This window comes from Bombina bombina, chromosome 2 (assembly GCF_027579735.1).
Source record: "Bombina bombina isolate aBomBom1 chromosome 2, aBomBom1.pri, whole genome shotgun sequence".
NCBI lineage: Eukaryota > Metazoa > Chordata > Amphibia > Anura > Bombinatoridae > Bombina > Bombina bombina.
This window is the reverse complement of record NC_069500.1, coordinates 417,246,770-417,268,885: the sequence shown is the minus strand read 5'-3', so window position 1 is coordinate 417,268,885 and position 22,116 is coordinate 417,246,770. Positions and strand designations below refer to the sequence as shown.

At 40.7% G+C, this 22,116-nt stretch overlaps 1 protein-coding gene across 1 annotated transcript in view; it reads left to right on the top strand.

The window, feature by feature from the left end:
• Positions 1-22,116, top strand: part of TOP3B (DNA topoisomerase III beta) — a 189,801-nt gene that overhangs the window by 51,228 nt on the left and 116,457 nt on the right. The window contains exons 5-8 of the mRNA XM_053701943.1: positions 15,681-15,755; positions 17,828-18,024; positions 18,159-18,315; positions 19,216-19,329. Coding sequence (XP_053557918.1) covers positions 15,681-15,755; positions 17,828-18,024; positions 18,159-18,315; positions 19,216-19,329 — 543 coding nt within the window. The remainder of the gene's footprint in view (positions 1-15,680; positions 15,756-17,827; positions 18,025-18,158; positions 18,316-19,215; positions 19,330-22,116) is intronic.

Below are 22,116 nucleotides of genomic sequence, written 5' to 3'. Positions count from 1 at the left end.
CCACAGGATTTCAGACTTTCGCATGTTTACCTTGTAGCCAGAGAAAAGGCCGAACTCCTGGAGAACATCCATAATGCGAGGGATATGCGTCCGTGGGTCTTGGACAAACAGGAGCATATCGTGCGCGTATAGTGCTAAGTGTTGGGGTGCCCCTGCTATATCTATGCCAGGGAATATTTGCCGCAGTTTAATGGCCAAAGGCTCCAAGGCAATGTTGAAGAGGTGGGGCGACAGAGGGCAACTCTGTCTGGTGCCCCTGTGTAGGTGTACGTCTGATGAGAACATGTTATTAATGAGTATATTCGCCAAGGGTGATTTATATAGATTTTGTATAAATGTCAAAAAAGGACCAGAAAAGTTTGCTTTGCGCATGGCCGAGAAAAGGTAGTCCCATTCATCCCGGTCAAAGGCCTTCTCTGCGTCCAAGGACAGCAGGAAGGCCTCTGGGCTCGTCTTTCTCGCGGATTCTTGTCCCCTGGTCCAGAAGTGCTGAACCACCTGTAAAACTCTTCGCACATTAACCACAGACGATCTTGCATACATGAAACCCGTTTGATCCTCGTGGACTATGCTGGGTAAAATAAATTTCAATCTTTCAGCCAACAGTTTTGCCAGTATCTTATAGTCCGAGTTCAGTAGCGAAATCGCTCTATACGACTCAGGCATCAGACCATCCTTTCCCGGTTTTGGGATTAGTGTGATGTAAGCTGCCGAGAATGTAGACACCGGAGTTGTTTCTCCTCCAAAGTAGTCAGTGTATAATTCAGTAAGTATCGGGGACACCTGGGGTTTGAGCAAACGGTAGAACTCAATCAGCAGCCCATCAGGACCTGGTGCTTTATCCAGTGATATAGACATAATGGTCTTTTCAACTTCCTCTCTTACTATGGGGGCATTCAGTTTTTCCCATTGGGTCTCTGAAATTTGCGGGACCTTAATGGAATCCCAGAATCTCTCCTGCACCTCATTCCCAATGTGGCGCTCACTAGTATATAGGGAGGAATAGTAAGAAGCGAATGCTTCAGATATTGACTTGGAGTCCCGAACAATTTTTCCCTGGGATTTCAGCGTGGCTATATGTTTAGTGGATGTATTTATATTAACTAGGGATGCTAACAGCTTCCCTGATTTATCTCCATATCGATAGTGGTTACCTCTGGTACGCAGAAGCGACTGTGAGGCCTGATGCGCTAGTAGAGCATCATATTCTTTTTTTATATCTATATATCTCCGGTACTTCTGAGTATCGGCAGTAGTACAGTACAGGAGATAAGCTTCCGCAAGGTTACCTTGTAGTTGATTAATTTTTTCTGTGCACTGTTTTTTTCCGTCGGGCCAAATAGGCAATAATATTGCCTGATAAAACAGCTTTTGCCGCTGACCAAAACAATTCTGGTGTCTCAAGGTGTTGTATGTTATCTGCCCGAAAGTTATCCCAGCAGTGTATTATAAATAGTTCTGAAACTCCTGAGAAGAGGCCGAATATTTCGGGAATCTGAAAGTGCGTCTATTGCTCATATGCGTATCCTCGCTGAGGAAAAGCGCTATGGGGGCATGGCCAGAGACAGCGACCTCTCCAATTTTAGTGTCTATTACCTGCGAAACTAATGTGTTCGAAATCAAGAAGAGATCAATACGCGACATGGAGGGCGAAGCCCTTGAGATGCACGTATAATCCTTTCCATCAGGATTTAATTGTCGCCAAATGTCCACAACATCCAGAGACCCTTCCAGTTGAGCAAATGTCTCTCTTTCAAATTTATCTGGGATCTTGGGGGTCTTTCCAGATTTGATTTTATTCGGATCCCTAAGTCTATCACAATGGGGGTTAGGGGCAAGGTTGAAATCTCCTCCCATAACAATATGAGTGCCCAGGTATGGAGTGAGTATAGCTATTAAATTCTCCCAGAAGGTTCTATCTTTTTGGTTGGGAGCGTATATATTACATAAAGTGTATATTTTCCCTGCAGTACGAGTTTGTACTATAATGTATCTACCCTCCTGGTCTTTAAGTACCTCAACTATGTCATACTCCATCTGTCTTCCAAAGAGTATAGCCACCCCTCTGCTAGCCGACTTGTACGATGCAAATTCAACCCTCCCTACCCAATCCGATTTTAACTTTTCATGTTCTATCTCTGAGATGTGCGTCTCCTGGAGGAAAGCAATGGTCGGTCTCTTTTTTCTAAGCTGAGTTAGAATGTTTTTTCTTTTGATGGGGGAATGTATTCCCCCTACATTCCACGAGTATAAATTGAATCTAAAATTCTAAACTGAACCTGTGTTGAGAGGAGAGTGTGGTGCATGGCGAGGGGAGAGAAGGGAGAATTTTTTTTTTTTTTATCTCACCGCAATGTGTAGGCTCCCGGTTCAGCCTCCCATTACATTGTGTTGCCACCAGACCCCACCGTCCGTTCTGCTTCACTTTCTGTATTTGTAAGGAAAGAGCATTTGTCATATTGTTACCCTCAGACACATTGTCATAACATTCACATTTTAACATAATGTGACATAAACTTCCGTCCTGCGTACTACGCCCTTGTTCCAGTTTCGTTCCAAGTATAAACCAACAGATAACTTTCAAACAAAAACAAAAAACCCCGACCTTTCCTGTCTCTCTAAACAGGTAGTCTAACCACCCCCTGGTGTTGCCCTGCTCATCACTTAATATCATAACCATTAACCATATTATTAGACCAGGGTGGTAAGCATATAGAACAGTGGTGAGGGGAGCCCCCCTATCAAAATGAGTTATAATCTTTGTTTGGGCTATATAAGCCATTACTCAACCTATGTAAGATAAATCATGTTTATTTCCAATTCAGCTTATTCTATCACCCCTCCCCTCCTCTAGTGTGGCCAGGGCTCCTGGAGCCATTTTCTGCATCTAGATACTCTTGTGCTACCTGCGGGGAGTCGAAAAACTTAGGGCCTCTAGGGGTTGCTAATTTCAGCTTACCCGGATACAGCAAATAAGCCTGTCTGCCCTCTGTGTAATTTTGAACAAATTGAGGAGAACTCTCTACGCCTCTTCATCAGATCCACCGAGTAGTCTTGGAATAACAAAAGTCTAGAATTTTCATAAGTTAGGGATTCGACCTTCCTGTACGCCCTCAGAATAGTTTGTTTGGTCTGAAAGTGAAGAAACGTAATCATTACAGGCCGCGCCTGCGCATTTTGGTCCATGGACGGTCTCTCTGGTCCCACCCTATGAGCTCTCTCTACTACCCACTAAAGTTTCCGCTGGTATGTCTAGCAGGGAGGGGAGGGAGCGCTCTACAAATTTTAAGATGTCAGCTGGCTTAACCGATTCCGGGAGCCCCAGTAGGCGGACATTGTTTCGCCTAGAGCGATTCTCAAGGTCATCAATTTTTTGTTATAATGAGAGGGAGTGTCTGTCTAGGGCTTCTAGTTTACCAGAATTAACCATTTGTGTGTCCTCAAGGTCAGAGATCCTAGTCTCTGCCTCTGTTACTCTCGTCGAGAACTGTTTCACATCCTCTGACAAGGTATCCATTAATTTTGGAAGGTTTTCTATCTTGGGCAGAAACAGAGTGGAAATTTGCTTAACAATGGGGTGTGGATCTATCATATGCCCCTCTTGTGTTGTTTCTTAAGACTGAGGTTGTCCCACAGTATCAGCGCTCTGTTTGGCTCTGCAATCAGTATTTTTTATTGCGGCTCGCCATTGGATCTTGGATAAAATATTTCTCCATACACGTTAACAAAAAACTTTAAAATGCAACAAATCTCAAATCAATGTACAGAAAACCACACATCAGCTTTTAGCTCTACACAAATTACAGTTGAATCTATACCAATGCAACCCCAAAAAGTGTGCAGCGTGCTGTGGATAAAAGTGAATGGTTAGACATGTTAAGATACATTACACAAATAATACTACAGAATAAGACATATCCTGCAGGCAGAAATGAATGCACACTATATTCCTGTAGTCCCTGGTGCAGTCACAAAGCATGTAGGATGAACATATATCCGTCGAGGGCCAAATCCCTGGATCACAGTTCCCTGAATCACACACTCCCTCCTGCAGGTTTTTACTGTGTGCAGAAGTATTGGGCGCAAAGCTACCTCAGGCCACAAAGCAGTCCCAGGCCATGCAGCACCCACCACTAGAGACGTGGAAAAGAAAAGTCCCGTGCAGATATCACCTGAGTGGGTTTATAAATAAACAGAGTTCGCTGCGTTGAACCCTAAGTCTTTGACTATAAGCCCAGACGCTGAACTCCATCCAGGCCCTTGTAAATCAGTTATAGCTTAGTCACCGTGTGATGTTTTCCAGTAAAAGCCTTGTAGATGTACCAAGCCACACTGCCTTATAATTGACAGATATCCCCCGGGGAGTTGGTGCTGCAAAAGGGCATCCAGGCAATGGTAGATGCACGGGGTAGATAAGGCCAGGACCTCTAGGGGTAATACAGAAAAGCGGCCTATCTGCGTAGTCAAGCTATCCCTGCAAAGCATTTCTGGTTCTATTGTGTATCTGAGGGGAGTTGGAGGGGGACTAAAGTAGCTCTTGTTATATTGTTTAATGTTCTCTGTTTGATTTTCTTACCCCTCTACCGAGACTGGGTCTGGCTGCGTCCTCAAGGCCTGATTACCCAGCTGAGACCCGTAGTTGATTCTGCCTCACACAGCTGTAGGGATGCTAAGAATTGTCCGGTCACTGATCACCTGTGATTTCCCCAAGCAGTGTAATGAGCTGCTGTGACCGAGCGTTCCGATCTAGCTTTGTCTCCGTTCGGCTGCTGCTGTGTCTCTGCGACCACTTGAACTTCGTGCAGGCCAAGTCCCTCGCCACGTGGCAGCCCGGTACTTGGGGCTTGATGAGAACCTCCTCCTCTGTCAGAGAAGCAGATGTAGCGACAAGGTTCCGGAGGTTCAGGGGACTGCTCCAAGCTAGCCACCGGCCTGATACCTGTAGATCCCTCCGGGTGATTTGAGACCTCTCTGTGGTGCTTATCTTAAGCCAAGATGGCGGCCGTTGCCGTTCACAGCGCCTCTCCACTTCACCACTTCAAACTGCTATAGTGGACTTTGGTGGGGGAAGGTCGACACCCTCCAACCTCTCCGACGCCCAGACACGCTCCCTGCCAAGGGCACAATAAATTTGGGCTCTGTTTGTAGAAATCACCGTAGTTTATATTGAGATCCACTACGGAGCTCCAAGCTTGTGCTGTTGTTGCTAAGCCCGCCCACCGGAAGTCCCGTCTTCATGTTTTTTTAATAATTTAATACGGTCACCCCCTCTCCTAGGATGTTTAACCTGTTCTAATATTTGGAACCTAAGTTGACTTAGGTTATGCCCTGCTGACAAAAGAATGATGAGCTACTGAGGCTTCACTTTTTTTGGTCCTCATGTTACTCTTATGTTGTGTACGCAGGACCAAAAAAAGTGAAGCCCCAGTAGCTCATCATTTTTTGTCAGCAGGGCATAACCTAAGTCAACTTAGGTTCCAAATATTAGAGCAGGTTAAATATCCTAGGAGAGGGGGTGATCTATTAAATTATTAAAAAAACGTGAAGCGTTTTGGATTTATGAACTAGGTACGTTGTTTCCAGGGGGTATGAACAAGGAACTAGACTGGTCAATTTTTCTGTAACAGTTTTTGGTAAAATATGTAATACATAGTTGGATATTTGATTATGGGAGGTAAAACATACAATACAGAATTTATGTTCAAATACATTATGTATTATGTGAATATATGTTTGTACTTTTTATATATGCATATTGACTATGTGTAAATTCTATGCTTGTATATTCTATATACATTTCTGTAAATGACCACTAGGTGGTGGTATTGTGTAAAGGTGTTCTATTTAGTATATACAGGTGATTTTTATATATACAGTGGGGCAAAAAAGTATTTAGTCAGCCACCAATTGTGCAAGTTCTCCCACTTAAGAAGATAAGAGAGGCCTGTAATTTTCATCATAGGTATACCTCAACTAAGAGAGACAAAATGTGGAAACAAATCCAGACAATCACATTGTCTGATTTGGAAAGAATTTATTTGCATATTATGGTGGAAAATAAGTATTTGGTCACCTACAAACATGCAAGATTTCTGGCTCTCACAGACCTGTATCTTCTTCTTTAAGAGGCTCCTCTGTCCTCCACTCATTACCTGTATTAATGGCACCTGTTTGAACTTGTTATCAGTATAAAAGACAACTGTCCACAACCTCAAACAGTCACACACCAAACTCCACTATGGTGAAGACCAAAGAGCTGTCGAAAGACACCAGAAACAAAATTGTAGACCTGCACCAGGCTAGGAAGACTGAATCTGCAATAGGCAAGCAGCTTGGTGTGAAGAAATCAACTGTGGGAGCAATAATTAGAAAATGGAAGACATACAAGATCACTGATAATCTCCCTCGATCTGGGGCTCCACACAGGATCTCACCCCGTGGGGTCAAAATGATCACAAGAACGATGAGCAAACATCCCAGAACCACACAGGGGGACCTAGTGAATGACCTGCAGAGAGTTGGGACCAATGTAACAAAGGCTACCATCAGTAACACACTATGCCTTCAGGGACTCAGATCCTGCTGTGCCAGACGTGTCCCCCTGCTTAAGCCAGTACATGTCCGGGCCCGTCTGAAGTAGGTTAGAGAGCATTTGGATGATCCAGAAGCGGATTGGGAGAATGTCATATGGTCAGATGAAACCAAAGTAGAACTGTTTAGTAGAAACACAACTCGTGGTGTTTGGAGGAGAGAGAATGCTGAGTTGCAACCAAAGAACACCATACCTACTGTAAAGCATGGGGGTGGCAACATCATGCTTTGGGGCTGTTTCTCTGCAAAGGGAACAGGACGACTGATTTGTGTACCTGAAAGATTGAATGGGGCCATGTATCGGGAGATTTTGAGTGCAAACCTCCTTCCATCAGCAAGGGCATTGAAGATGAAACGTGACTGGGTCTTTCAGCATGACAATGATCCCAAACACACCGCCCGGGCAACGAAGGAGTGGCTTCGTAAGAAGCATTTCAAGGTCCTGGAGTGGCCTAGCCAGTCTCCAGATCTCAACCCCATAGAAAACCTTTGGAGGGAGTTGAAAGTCTGTGTTGCCCAGCGACAGCCCCAAAACATCACTGCTTTAGAGGAGATCTGCATGCAGGAATGGGCCAACATACCAGCAACAGTGTGTGACAACCTTGTGAAGACTTACAGAAAACGTTTGACCTCTGTCATTGCCAACAAAGGATATATAACAAAATATTGAGATGAACTTTTGATATTGACCAAATACTTATTTTCCACCATAATTTGCAAATAAATTCTTTTCAAATCAGACAATGTGATTGTCTGGATTTGTTTCCACGTTTTGTCTCTCATAGTTGAGGTAAACCTATGATGAAAATTACAGGCCTCTCTCATCTTCTTAAGTGGGAGAACTTGCACAATTGGTGGCTGACTAAATACTTTTTTGCCCCACTGTATTTCTGTAAATGACCACTAGGTGGTAGTATTATGTAAAGGTGTTCTATTTTAGTATATACAGGTGATTTAGTTAGCTTGGAAGGTGGGGTTTGTACAGGTATTTAAGGATGGAGTTAGTGTCTGTCTAACTATACATGACTAAGGACATCTGTCCGAAACGTTGTTGATTTTTTGGTAATTGGCTCAATAAATTTGTGAACTTTTTGGCAATTCAGTGGTGCGAGTATCTTTTACACTATTACCTTGTTTGGGGGTATTGTGCAGTGCCCCTTAGTTTGCACACTGTGTAAGTCCCAGTTGCTGGATCTCTGGAACTTTTACTATTCCTTTATTTCTAAACACCCTGACAGAAGTAACTTGCTCCGAACACTCACCCCCTTTAAATCTCTGTGCCACTCTAAATCCCCTAAGAGAAAGACTTTGTCATTAATATACTCATTATTACAAAAACCCTCACAAGGTTATACCCCTTATTTTATAGACAGGCGGAATAAGGAACTAGACACTGAACTCTCCTTAATAGATGTCATAAAAATATTTTCTAACGTTACTAAAGTATCTGTATCTAGTAACCTTATAGAACTAAACGTTAAAATAATACAGAGATGGTATCTTACTCCCGTCAGGATTAATAAATTATTCCCTTCAGCCTCCAATATATGCTGGAGGTACGGACAAGCGATCTATGTTTCACATTTGGTGGGCATGCTCATTATTTTCCCCAATATGGCTCTCTAAAATTGACGCAACATATTCAATGCTTGAAACTAAAATGCCTCCAGATCCCTGTGTCTGGTTACTCAACATTGTCCCTAACAAACTTCCATCATGCAAGAAGTTGATTTTCATAGCCAGTAATAGTTTGAAAAAACTGATAGCAAAAAAATTGGAAATTCCAATTCATCCCGACCATGACCATATGGTATTCCCAATTTCAATATATTTTAAACCTTGAAGAATATGCATATATGAAAAGTGGGAGGAGAGACACTTTCTTACAAATGAAAGTCATAACAAATAAACAAGAAATATCTAAATAGTTATGGGGTAGAAACGGATCTGTATAGGATTTGACTGCTAGTTTGGACTTTTATACAGCTAATTGGAGTTCTTCTCTATATATACAGAACATGTACTTTAAATTGATTATTTAGACAAGTATGATTATTTATGTTGTTTTGATATTATGGTTATTAATGCAAATTTAAGACAAAAATTGTATAAGTTTCTGTATTTCTTCTGTTAAGTGTGATCAGTCCACGGGTCATCATTACTTCTGGGATATTACTCCTCCCCAACAGGAAGTGCAAGAGGATTCACCCAGCAGAGCTGCATATAGCTCCTCCCCCTCTACGTCACTCCCAGTCATTCTCTTGCACCCAACGACTAGATAGGATGTGTGAGAGGACTATGGTGATTATACTTAGTTTTATATCTTCAATCAAAAGTTTGTTATTTTAAAATAGCACCGGAGTGTGTTATTATCTCTCTGGCAGAGTTTGAAGAAGAATCTACCAGAGTTTTTGTTATGATTTTAGCCGGAGTAGTTAAGATCATATTGCTGTTTCTCGGCCATCTGAGGAGAGGTAAACTTCAGATCAGGGGACAGCGGGCAGATGAATCTGCATAGAGGTATGTAGCAGTTTTTATTTTCTGACAATGGAATTGATGAGAAAATCCTGCCATACCGATATAATGTCATGTATGTATACTTTACACTTCAGTATTCTGGGGAATGGTACTTCACTAGAATTACACTGTAAGAAATACATAAAGCTGTTTAATAACTAGAGATTATGTTTAACGTTTTTGCTGGAATGTAAAATCGTTTTCATTTACTGAGGTACTGAGTGAATAAATGTTTGGGCACTATTTTTCCACTTGGCAGTTGCTTAATCTGTTTTCTGACAGTTTCTGTTCTCCCTCACTGCTGTGTGTGAGGGGGAGGGGCCGTTTTTTTGGCGCTTTTACTATGCATCAAATATTTCAGTCAGCAACTCATTGTATTCCCTGCATGATCCGGTTCATCTCTACAGAGCTTAGGGGTCTTCAAAACTTATTTTGAGGGAGGTAATTTCTCTCAGCAGAGCTGTGAGAATTATAGTTTGACTGAGATAAAAAACGTTTATTCTGTAATTTGTTTCCTGCTTTCAGAATTTGTTATCTTTGCTAATGGGATTAAACCTTTGCTAAAGTTGTGTTATTTACAAGGATTGAGGCTATAACTGTTTCAATTTATTAATTTTCAACTGTCATAGATCTTCTGTGCTTCTTAAAGGCACAGTACGTTTTAATATTATTCTAATTGAATTGTATTTCCAAGTTACAAGTTTATTTGCTAGTGTGTTAAACATGTCTGATTCAGAGGATGATACCTGTGTCATTTGTTGCAATGCCAAAGTGGAGCCCAATAGAAATTTATGTACTAACTGTATTGATGCTACTTTAAATAAAAGTCAATCTGTACAAATTGAACAAATTTCACCAAACAACGAGGGGAGAGTTATGCCGACTAACTCGCCTCACGTGTCAGTACCTACATCTCCCGCTCAGAGGGAGGTGCGTGATATTGTAGCGCCGAGTACATCTGGGCGGCCATTACAAATCACATTACAGGATATGGCTACTGTTATGACTGAGGTTTTGGCTAAATTACCAGAACTAAGAGGTAAGCGTGATCACTCTGGGGTGAGAACAGAGTGCGCTGATAATATTAGGGCCATGTCAGACACTGCGTCACAGGTGGCAGAACATGAGGACGGAGAACTTCATTCTGTGGGTGACGGTTCTGATCCAAACAGACTGGATTCAGATATTTCAAATTTTAAATTTAAACTGGAAAACCTCCGTGTATTACTAGGGGAGGTGTTAGCGGCTCTGAATGATTGTAACACAGTTGCAATACCAGAGAAAATGTGTAGGTTGGATAAATATTTTGCGGGTACCGACGAGTACTGAGGTTTTTCCTATACCTAAGAGACTTACTGAAATTGTTACTAAGGAGTGGGATAGACCCGGTGTGCCGTTCTCACCCCCTCCGATATTTAGAAAAATGTTTCCAATAGACGCCACCACAAGGGACTTATGGCAAACGGTCCCTAAGGTGGAGGGAGCAGTTTCTACCTTAGCTAAGCGTACCACTATCCCGGTGGAGGATAGCTGTGCTTTTTCAGATCCAATGGATAAAAAATTAGAGGGTTACCTTAAGAAAATGTTTGTTCAACAAGGTTTTTATATTGCAACCCCTTGCATGCATTGCGCCGATCACGGCTGCAGCGGCATTCTGGATTGAGTCTCTGGAAGAGAACATTGGTTCAGCTACTCTGGACGACATTACGGACAGGCTTAGAGTCCTTAAACTAGCTAATTCATTCATTTCGGAGGCCGTAGTACATCTTACTAAACTTACGGCGAAGAATTCAGGATTCGCCATTCAGGCACGCAGGGCGCTGTGGCTAAAATCCTGGTCAGCTGATGTTACTTCTAAGTCTAAATTGCTTAATATACCTTTCAAAGGGCAGACCTTATTCGGGCCCGGGTTGAAAGAGATTATCGCTGACATTACAGGAGGTAAAGGCCATGCCCTGCCTCAGGACAAAGCCAAGACTAGACAGTCTAATTTTCGTTCCTTTCGTAATTTCAAAGCAGGAGCAGCATCAACTTCCTCTGCACCAAAACAGGAAGGAGCTGTTGCTCGCTACAGACAAGGCTGGAAACCTAACCAGTCCTGGAACAAGGGCAAGCAGACTAGGAAACCTGCTGCTGCCCCTAAAACAGCATGAATTGAGGGCCCCCGATCCGGGATCGAATCTAGTGGGGGGCAGACTTTCTCTCTTCGCCCAGGCTTGGGCAAGAGATGTTCAGGATCCCTGGGCGCTAGAGATAATATCTCAGGGATACCTTCTGGACTTCAAATACTCTCCTCCAAGAGAGAGATTTCATCTGTCAAGATTGTCAACAATCCAGACAAAGAAAGAGGCGTTTCTACGCTGCGTACAAGAGCTCTTGTTAATGGGAGTAATCCATCCAGTTCCACGATCGGAACAGGGACAGGGGTTTTACTCAAATCTGTTTGTGGTTCCCAAAAAAGAGGGAACTTTCAGACCAATCCTGGACTTAAAGATCCTAAACAAATTCCTAAGAGTTCCATCGTTCAAGATGGAGACTATTCGGACAATTTTACCTATGATCCAAGAGGGTCAGTACATGACCACTGTAGATTTAAAAGATGCTTACCTTCACATACCGATTCACAAAGATCATTATTGGTACCTAAGGTTTGCCTTCCTAGACAGGCATTACCAGTTTGTGGCTCTTCCATTCGGATTGGCTACAGCTCCAAGAATCTTCACAAAGGTTCTGGGTGCTCTTCTGGCGGTACTAAGACCGCGGGGAATCTCGGTAGCTCCATACCTAGACGACATTCTGATACAAGCTTCAAGCTTTCAAACTGCCAAGTCTCATACAGAGTTAGTGCTGGCATTTCTAAGGTCACATGGATGGAAGGTGAACGAAAAGAAAAGTTCACTCGTTCCACTCACAAGAGTTCCCTTCCTGGGGACTCTTATAGATTCTGTAGAAATGAAGATTTACCTGACAGAGGACAGGCTAACAAGACTTCAAAGTGCTTGCCGCACCCTTCATTCCATTCAACACCCGTCAGTGGCTCAATGCATGGAGGTAATCGGCTTAATGGTAGCGGCAATGGACATAGTACCCTTTGCACGCTTACACCTCAGACCACTGCAACTGTGCATGCTAAGTCAGTGGAATGGGGATTACTCAGACTTATCCCCTTCTCTGAATCTGGATCAAGAGACCAGAAATTCTCTTCTATGGTGGCTTTCTCGGCCACATCTGTCCAGGGGGATGCCATTCAGCAGACCAGACTGGACAATTGTAACAACAGACGCCAGCCTTCTAGGTTGGGGTGCCGTCTGGAATTCTCTGAAGGCTCAGGGACAATGGAGTCAGGAGGAGAGTCTCCTGCCAATAAACATTCTGGAATTGAGAGCAGTTCTCAATGCCCTCCTGGCTTGGCCCCAGTTGACAACTCGGGGGTTCATCAGGTTTCAGTCGGACAACATCACGACTGTAGCTTACATCAACCATCAAGGAGGGACAAGAAGCTCCCTAGCTATGATGGAAGTATCAAAGATAATTCGCTGGGCAGAGTCTCACTCTTGCCATCTGTCAGCAATCCACATCCCGGGAGTGGAGAACTGGGAGGCGGATTTCTTAAGTCGTCAGACTTTTCATCCGGGGGAGTGGGAACTTCATCCGGAGGTCTTTGCCCAAATACTTCGACGTTGGGGCAAACCAGAGATAGATCTCATGGCGTCTCGACAGAACGCCAAGCTTCCTCGTTACGGGTCCAGATCCAGGGATCCAGGAGCAGTCCTGATAGATGCTCTGACAGCACCTTGGGACTTCAGGATGGCTTACGTGTTTCCACCCTTCCCGTTGCTTCCTCGATTGATTGCCAGAATCAAACAAGAGAGAGCATCAGTGATTCTAATAGCACCTGCGTGGCCACGCATGACTTGGTATGCAGACCTGGTGGACATGTCATCCTGTCCACCTTGGTCTCTACCTCTGAAACAGGACCTTCTGATACAGGGTCCCTTCAAACATCAAAATCTAACTTCTCTGAAGCTGACTGCTTGGAAATTGAACGCTTGATTTTATCAAGACGTGGGTTTTCTGAGTCAGTTATTGATACCTTAATACAGGCTAGGAAACCTGTTACCAGAAAGATTTACCATAAGATATGGCGTAAATACCTATATTGGTGTGAATCCAAAGGTTACTCTTGGAGTAAGGTTAGGATTCCTAGGATATTGTCTTTTCTACAAGAAGGTTTAGAAAAGGGTTTATCTGCTAGTTCATTAAAGGGGCAGATCTCAGCTCTGTCCATTCTGTTACACAAACGTCTGTCAGAAGTTCCTGACGTCCAGGCTTTTTGTCAGGCTTTGGCCAGGATTAAGCCTGTGTTTAAAACTGTTGCTCCACCATGGAGTTTAAACCTTGTTCTTAATGTTTTACAGGGCGTTCCGTTTGAACCCCTTCATTCCATTGATATAAAGTTGTTATCTTGGAAAGTTCTATTTTTAATGGCTATTTCCTCGGCTCGAAGAGTCTCTGAATTATCAGCCTTACATTGTGATTCTCCTTATTTGATTTTTCATTCGGATAAGGTAGTCCTGCGTACTAAACCTGGGTTCTTACCTAAGGTAGTTACTAACAGGAATATCAATCAAGAGATTGTTGTTCCTTCTTTATTCCCAAATCCTTCTTCAAAGAAGGAACGTCTACTGCACAACCTGGATGTAGTCCGTGCTCTAAAATTTTACTTACAGGCAACTAAGGAATTTCGACAAACGTCTTCTCTGTTTGTCATTTACTCTGGGCAGAGGAGAGGTCAAAAAGCTTCCGCTACCTCTCTTTCTTTTTGGCTTCGTAGCATAATTCGTTTAGCTTATGAGACTGCTGGACAGCAGCCTCCTGAAAGAATTACAGCTCATTCTACTAGAGCTGTGGCTTCCACTTGGGCCTTCAAGAATGAGGCCTCTGTTGAACAGATTTGCAAGGCTGCAACTTGGTCTTCGCTTCATACTTTTTCCAAATTTTTACAAATTTGACACTTTTGCTTCATCGGAGGCTATTTTTGGGAGAAAGGTTCTTCAGGCAGTGGTTCCTTCTGTATAAAGAGCCTGCCTATCCCTCCCGTCATCCGTGTACTTTTGCTTTGGTATTGGTATCCCAGAAGTAATGATGACCCGTGGACTGATCACACTTAACAGAAGAAAACATAATTTATGCTTACCTGATAAATTCCTTTCTTCTGTAGTGTGATCAGTCCACGGCCCCGCCCTGTTTTTAAGGCAGGTAAATATTTTTTAATTTATACTCCAGTCACCACTTCACCCTTGGCTTTTCCTTTCTCGTTGGTCCTTGGTCGAATGACTGGGAGTGACGTAGAGGGGAGGAGCTATATGCAGCTCTGCTGGGTGAATCCTCTTGCACTTCCTGTTGGGGAGGAGTAATATCCCAGAAGTAATGATGACCCGTGGACTGATCACACTACAGAAGAAAGGAATTTATCAGGTAAGCATAAATTATGTTTTTTTACTGCCTCATTTATGAAATGTCTTGTTTAAACAAATCAAAACAAAACAGAATAAATTCCAAATGTTAATGTGGTTTACGGAAAGAAACAAGAATTTTCGTGGTTGTAATGGAAATAAGCAAGGTTTTCCTTTTTGTGTTGTGCTTTCTATTAGTGCAATATGCATTTATAAGTGTAAATTAGTCCTTTTTTGCTGCATTTCTTTTTGAATAAGCCCAATATGTGCATGTTTCATCATTACGGATGTGAATAGTAGGAAAATAGGTGTGCACTCCCATGAGTAGTGAGTCTTCTTGAATCTAGATGTATATTAAAGGGACATTGTACACTAGATTTTTTTTTGCTTAAATGTTTTGTAGTTAATCCATTTATATAGCACATCTGGAAGTGTTTTTGTAACAATGTATAGTTTGTCTTTTTTTTTAATAACATTGTGCTGATTTTCAGACTCCTAACCAAGCCCAAATTATCAGATGTAGACTGTAGACTGCTCCTGTTTGTGTAATCTGTAATTTTTATATGCAGGGGGGAGGGGATGTCTGCTTTTCCAGCATCTTTCACTGGGTGTCCCAGCCTAATCTCATCAACAGTACTGTGAGCTTCTAAGTATGTTTATAAAAGGTTTTATACTGGATGTTTAGATCAGCATCTTATTCTTCTTTATAGTATTGTCTGTTACATGCAGTTATAGGAAGATTTGTGTATATTGTCCCTTTAAAGTCATGCATTAAATAATTGTGTTACTCTGAGATAAAAAGGGGAATCACTTGCTGAAGGGAGTTACTTTGTAATCTAGCAGAGCTGAATCAGAAAGTACAATAGGCTCCCATCCATGGAGTCTGCCATATAAATTTGTCCTGGTGATACAAATGCTTCCATCTTCGTGTGATTGTGATTAGGATAACATTATAACAGAGTACTTTTTTAGTGAAAATATTTATAAAGTAATTTAGAAAATGAGCAGATCTAAACAAATTAGTAGTTTATATGTAAGGCAACGGGTTCATTTGCACACTTTGTCACTGTTCTTTGCCTATCCAGAGATCCCTCTAATACATTTCATTTCCTGTAGGTGGAAGGACGTGGTTGTGACTTTGTGGTCCTTTGGCTAGACTGTGACAAGGAAGGAGAAAACATTTGTTTTGAGGTACCTCTCTTGTTTGTATGACCCCAGTACTTATTTATTATAAAAGCAAACACAGGTGTTTTCATTGGTCACCTCATTTAAAGGGACATGAAACCCAACATTTTTCTGTCATGATTCAGATAAAGCATGCACATTTAAACAACTTTACATTAGCACATTTGCTTCATTATCTTATTATCCTTTGTTGAAGGAGCATACAAAGCTCTACTATAGAAGCTATAGGTTGAGCCGTGACTAAAAGCATCCCAGTTGTGAATTGCTGCTTCTAAGCATACCTAGGAATGCTTTTCAACAAAGAATACCAAGACAATTAAGCAAATTAGTTAAAGTGATGGTAAATCCACCTTTAAGTTTATTCTAGCAATTGAAAATTTAGCTTTCCATACCTGAGTATTGACCTTTGTGAATACAGAGGCCTGCTTAGAGGTCTTCTCTTCCTGCAGGCTCAATACATTTAACTGTGCATGTTCTTCAGCACAATTGGTTGCAGTTTCAATGACAAAAATCTATGTTTTCAAATATGAAAATGAACCTAAAGGAGCAATTTCCCATACATGTAATACTCTGCATCTGGTATAATCAGAATTACACTAGTTTTACATTACTGTGTACCCTTAAAGGGACATGATACCCAAATTTTTTCTTTCATTATTTAAAAAGAGCATACAATTAAAAACAACTTTCTAATTTACTTCTATTATTTAATTTGCTTCATTCTCTTGATATTCTTTGCTGAAAAGCATATCTAGATATGCTTAGTAGCTGCTGATTGGTAGCTGCACATAGATGCCTCCTGTGATTGGTTCACCATGTGTATTGCTATTTCTTTATTAAAGTATATCTAAAGAATGAAGCAAATTAGGTAATAGAAGTAAATTGGAATGTTGTTTAAAATTGTATTCTCTACCTTAATCATGAAAGAAAATGTTTGGGTATAGTGTCCTTTTAAGCATGCACTGGCCACTAAGGCACTTTGGTGCAACAGTGACAGCAGCTTATTCCTGTATCCAGTATATGATTGACATCTGGGTTTCAGGAAATACAAAGAAGGGCATAGAAAAGAGGTTAACTATACTAATAAGTTTCATTATACCATTGCCAGGGTCCGACTACTGTTCTGTACAGTGCTGTGAATCTAGAAAAAACACTATCCAACCCTGAAAGCAACAACAGCTTGAATTATATTATGCAAAAGTTTGTTAAAAGTAAGACACTGTTAAAACAAAACATGGTTAATGCATATTTTAGTTTTATTGACATGTGTATTTGCACATTATAAGCCCAAATGTAACACTTTTCTTCTTAAATGTATGTGCACGTTTTGGTCAAAATGATACATGAATTAAAGTGATGGTAAATTCAAGCTATATACTAATCGCCAGTCTATGTACAATTTAAAAATAATATGAGTTTAATTCATCAAAAACTCATATTTTACAACTTACTATATTAAACTATATCTTAGCGCTTCCTTACTATGTTGTCCGCTGTCAACCCCCGACACAGATTATTTTTTTCTAATCAGTCATAATTTTTTATCTTCCAATCATAGCCATGGCATTTTTGCATGTTTTTCGAGAAAATAAAATAAAATTATATTGCGCATGCATTAGCGACGTCATGCTTCTTGTATTTTTTCATGAGTTGATGGCATGCCTACAAGTAAAGAAAATTATATTAATATATATATATATATCTATATATATATATATATATATATGAAGCGCATGTGAGCATGCAGGAAACGCGTCAGATCTAACCATGCACACTGTGATTGTGTCTTCTACCTGTCTGCTCAATAAATTACCAACTTTGGCAAGAGCTCTGGAGTTCCTCGTCTTTCTTCTCTTCAACTATATATATATATATATATATATATATATATATATATATAATATATATATATATATATATTTATTACATACATACCCTCTTGTTTGCAGAAACAATAATATATCAATGTTTCTTTGTTATAAGATTATTTTGTTCAGGCTCAACCATGAAACCTACATTTCCCCTAATCCCCAAAATCCTGCAAACATTGAATTTTCCTTGTCTATACATTCTTTAAGGTCCTTGATGCCATCCTGCCAGTGATGAACAGACAGTATGGGAATGAGCGTACAGTTTACCGTGCCAAGTTCAGTTCCATCACAGACACAGACATTTATAATGCCATGAACAAGCTGGGAGAGCCTAATAAGAACGAGGCGCTATCTGTAGACGCCAGGCAAGAGCTGGACCTTAGGATTGGATGCGCATTCACACGGTATCAAAGTTTCATTGGGGGGGGGGGCACTGATTTTTCCCTTGCTGATTTTTGTATGTTGTTCTTCAATATTTTGCTGGCACATAGTATTATTTCCCACATTTTAAACCTGTTTTCCATTTTGCATTATGTAGGTTTCAAACAAAATATTTTCAAGGTAAATATGGCAACCTGGACAGTTCTCTGATTTCCTTTGGGCCATGTCAGACTCCTACATTGGGATTCTGTGTAGAGAGACATGATAAGATACAATCCTTCAAGCCTGAAGCTTACTGGGTTCTGCAAGTCAAGGTTAGATATTGTGTAACATGAAGTGTGTGAGCTTTGTGAGTTCTAGAATCATTGCTGATATTGATCATACAATTAAACCTATATGTAAGACAAAAGAAAATTTAGTGTGCAAGTATACAAAAAACTTTCTAGGATACTTCCGTTATCAAGTTTATATGTTTCTCTTGTTATCCGTTGTTGAAACTTACCTTCTTTCCATGAGAGTATATTTAGATATGCTTAGGATTTTACACATATTAAACTCTTTATGGCAGTTGTGCTTTTCAAGACACATGCACACATATAAATAAGCTAAGTTTCAACAAAGAGACAGAGGGAAATTTTGGTAAAAGAAGTAAAGATAGATGTGTATTGTTTAATACTTTGTAGTATTTTTCTGAGATCCATGCTTACCACTTAAAGGGACAGTATACACTCATTTTCATATAACTGCATGTAATAGGCACTACTATAAAGAATAAGATGCACAGATACTGATATAAAAATCCAGTATAAAACTGTTTAAAAACTTACTTAGAAGCTGTCAGTTTGGCTCTGTTGAAAAGGCAGCTGGAAAGCCCACTGCAAGTGGCAAATAAGACACTCCCCCCTCCCCCTTCTTTTGCATATGAAAAGACCCTTTACACAAACAGGAGCAAGCTGGAGAAGGTAGCTGACGGTATTCACATAAAACTTTGGGGCTTGATTAGGAGTCTGAAAATCAGAGCAATGTTATTTAAAAATAAGCAAAACTACACATTTATTTAAAAAAAAAAACTTTATGGGCTATATAAATAGATCATCTACAAAACATTTATGCAAAGAAAAAATGAGTGTATAATGTCCCTTTAAACACTACCATTATAAGAGTTTTACGTGTTTTTCTTCTATTTTTAAAGTATTTCCTCTCCATTCACCCAGGTGAGCCATGGACAGGAGCACCCATTGACCCTAGACTGGGACCGAGTACGGGTGTTTGACCGTGAAATTGCACAGATGTTCCTTAACATTACCAAGACTGCAAAAGATGCTCAGGTAATAACACGTACTTATCCCATGAATAAAGGTTTGTTCCAGATAGATATGAGTCCTGTGTTCTACTAAAGGCAAAGTGACCTAATACTGCTAATTATTTACTAACCAGTACCTCAATAATAAAATTTTGGGCAACTGCCTATATATTCTTATGCTTAATTTCCAGTTTATGTTTTTGTGATTTGGCATACATTTTTTTTCAGAGAGACTGCACTGCTCATTTTCTTTTTTACTTCTAATAATTATTAAGAATATCTTTACTACAAATATTCAGAATTGAGTCCGCTAGCAAGGTGATGGTTTCTGAGCAGTATTGTGGGTCTTACATTGGATTTGCACAATTTATTATGGGATTGTTACCTTTCTTTGTATGTTTGTGTTTGTGCAAATTCTGTGATTGTCTCATGCTTCTGAGCTGCGCATAAAAGCACATTCTGTAACCTGCCAATCAGCTGGTTTAGCTAATTTTCTGCATTTTGAGAAACTAGATTACAGATTTTGCTTCTTGGCGACTCTAGGGAGCGTGGGAAAAATCACAAATTTTACTCAAAAGCAAGAAATGCTCTTTTACAGGCCAGGATTTGAGGGTGTCCTATCCTAGGCTAATATCCTAATGATTGAGATGCACACATATAGCTCTATTAACCCCTTGAGTGCTAACGACGGCTCTGAGCCGTCACAGAGTTTCCCACTCTGGTGCTAACGACGGCTCAGAGCCGTCGCTAGCACTCTCCCACATTGAGTGAGATCTGGGGGCTCCCACCCGCTCCTACCCCGGCGATCGTGCTTATGAAGTGACAGGCATCACCGGGGCTTCACGTTTTGCGCGGTGATGTCACGCGCAATGACGTGATGACGTCACCGCGCAACTTTATTAACAAGTAACAATACAAAGTATATATATAGCATCTAAGCAGCTACAGACCCCCAAGACCCACCATTGGAAAGGTATTCGCCTAACCTTTCCAATGGTGTAAGTCTTGGGGATCTGAAAATAAATATATAAAAGTTAAAAAAAATAAATTAAAAAAAAAACAATAAAAAAAAAAAAAACTTCAATCACCTTAGCACCCAGGTGGGAAAGTGCTTAGCACTCAAAGGGTTAAAAACCTCATTCAGGGGGGCGTGTCCGTACAGCGATCCTGAGCGGTCGCAATTCTTAAGAACTCCAACTGATCTCTGGATATTCCGCCGAAATCAGGAGGCATTTTACAGTTATATTTTAGGAACTGTTTCCTACACAACTGCATAGCTCTACTGTGCAATATATATTAAAATTAAGCTGTATTCATGAAGTTTTTGCTCGAGATCGGACGGAAGAAGACCTGCAGCGGCAGCTATTAAGTGCGCCGAGGTACTTAGCCCGAATTGCGCCGAGGTACTTTGCCCGAATTGAACGCAACAACCAGATTAAAGGTCAGAGTGCCTATACTCAAACAGCTAACACACACTGAGAAGCTAACGTTGGAAGAGGGAGATAACTGTGTCTGGAGTCTTGCACCTAATATAGCGATTAGAGAGAATGTTTGAGTCACTATTAGAAAAAGCTCCATATGATTACTTGATGAACAAACTCTGCACTAAGGAGCAAATATATCCTCTCAGAGAAAATCCCACAGATTTTTGCTTTCAAAATGGCACGAATTCTCTGACGCACACCAAAACTGAGGCCGAAAACCACATCATTCCAATAATACAGAAAAATAGCATACACGAATATGGAGAGACAAGGCAAACAAAGGCATCTTTAACCCCTTAATGACCGCAGCACTTTTCCATTTTCTGTCCGTTTGGGACCAAGGCTATTTTTACATTTTTGCGGTGTTTGTGTTTAGCTGTAATTTTCCTCTTACTCATTTACTGTACCCACACATATTATATACCGTTTTTCTCGCCATTAAATGGACTTTCAAAAGATACCATTATTTTCATCATATCTTATAATTTACTATAAAAAACATTATAAAATATGAAGAAAAAATGGAAAAAAACACACTTTTTCTAACTTTGACCCCCAAAATCTGTTAAACATCTACAACCATCAAAAAACACCCATGCTAAATAGTTTCTAAATTTTGTCCTGAGTTTAGAAATACCCAATGTTTACATCTCCTTTGCTTTTTTTGCAAGTTATAGGGAAATAAATACAAGTAGCACTTTGCTATTTCCAAACCACTTTTTTTCAAAATTAGCGCTAGTTACATTGGGACACTAATATCTTTCAGGAATCCCTGAATATCCATTGACATGTATATATTTCTTTCATGTAATTAACAAGAGTCCATGAGCTAGTGACGTATGGGATATACATTCCTACCAGGAGGGGCAAAGTTTCCCAAACCTTAAAATGCCTATAAATACACCCCTCACCACACCCACAAATCAGTTTTACAAACTTTGCCTCCAAGGGAGGTGGTGAAGTAAGTTTGTGCTAGATTCTACGTTGATATGCGCTCCGCAGCAAGTTGGAGCCCGGTTTTCCTCTCAGCGTGCAGTGAATGTCAGAGGGATGTGAAGAGAGTATTGCCTATTGAATGCAGTGATCTCCTTCTACGGGATCTATTTCATAAGGTTCTCTGTTATCGGTCGTAGAGATTCATCTCTTACCTCCCTTTTCAGATCGACGATATACTCTTATATTTACCATTTCCTCTACTGATTCTCGTTTCAGTACTGGTTTGGCTTTCTACAAACATGTAGATGAGTGTCCTGGGGTAAGTAAGTCTTATTTTCTGTGACACTCTAAGCTATGGTTGGGCACTTTATTTATAAAGTTCTAAATATATG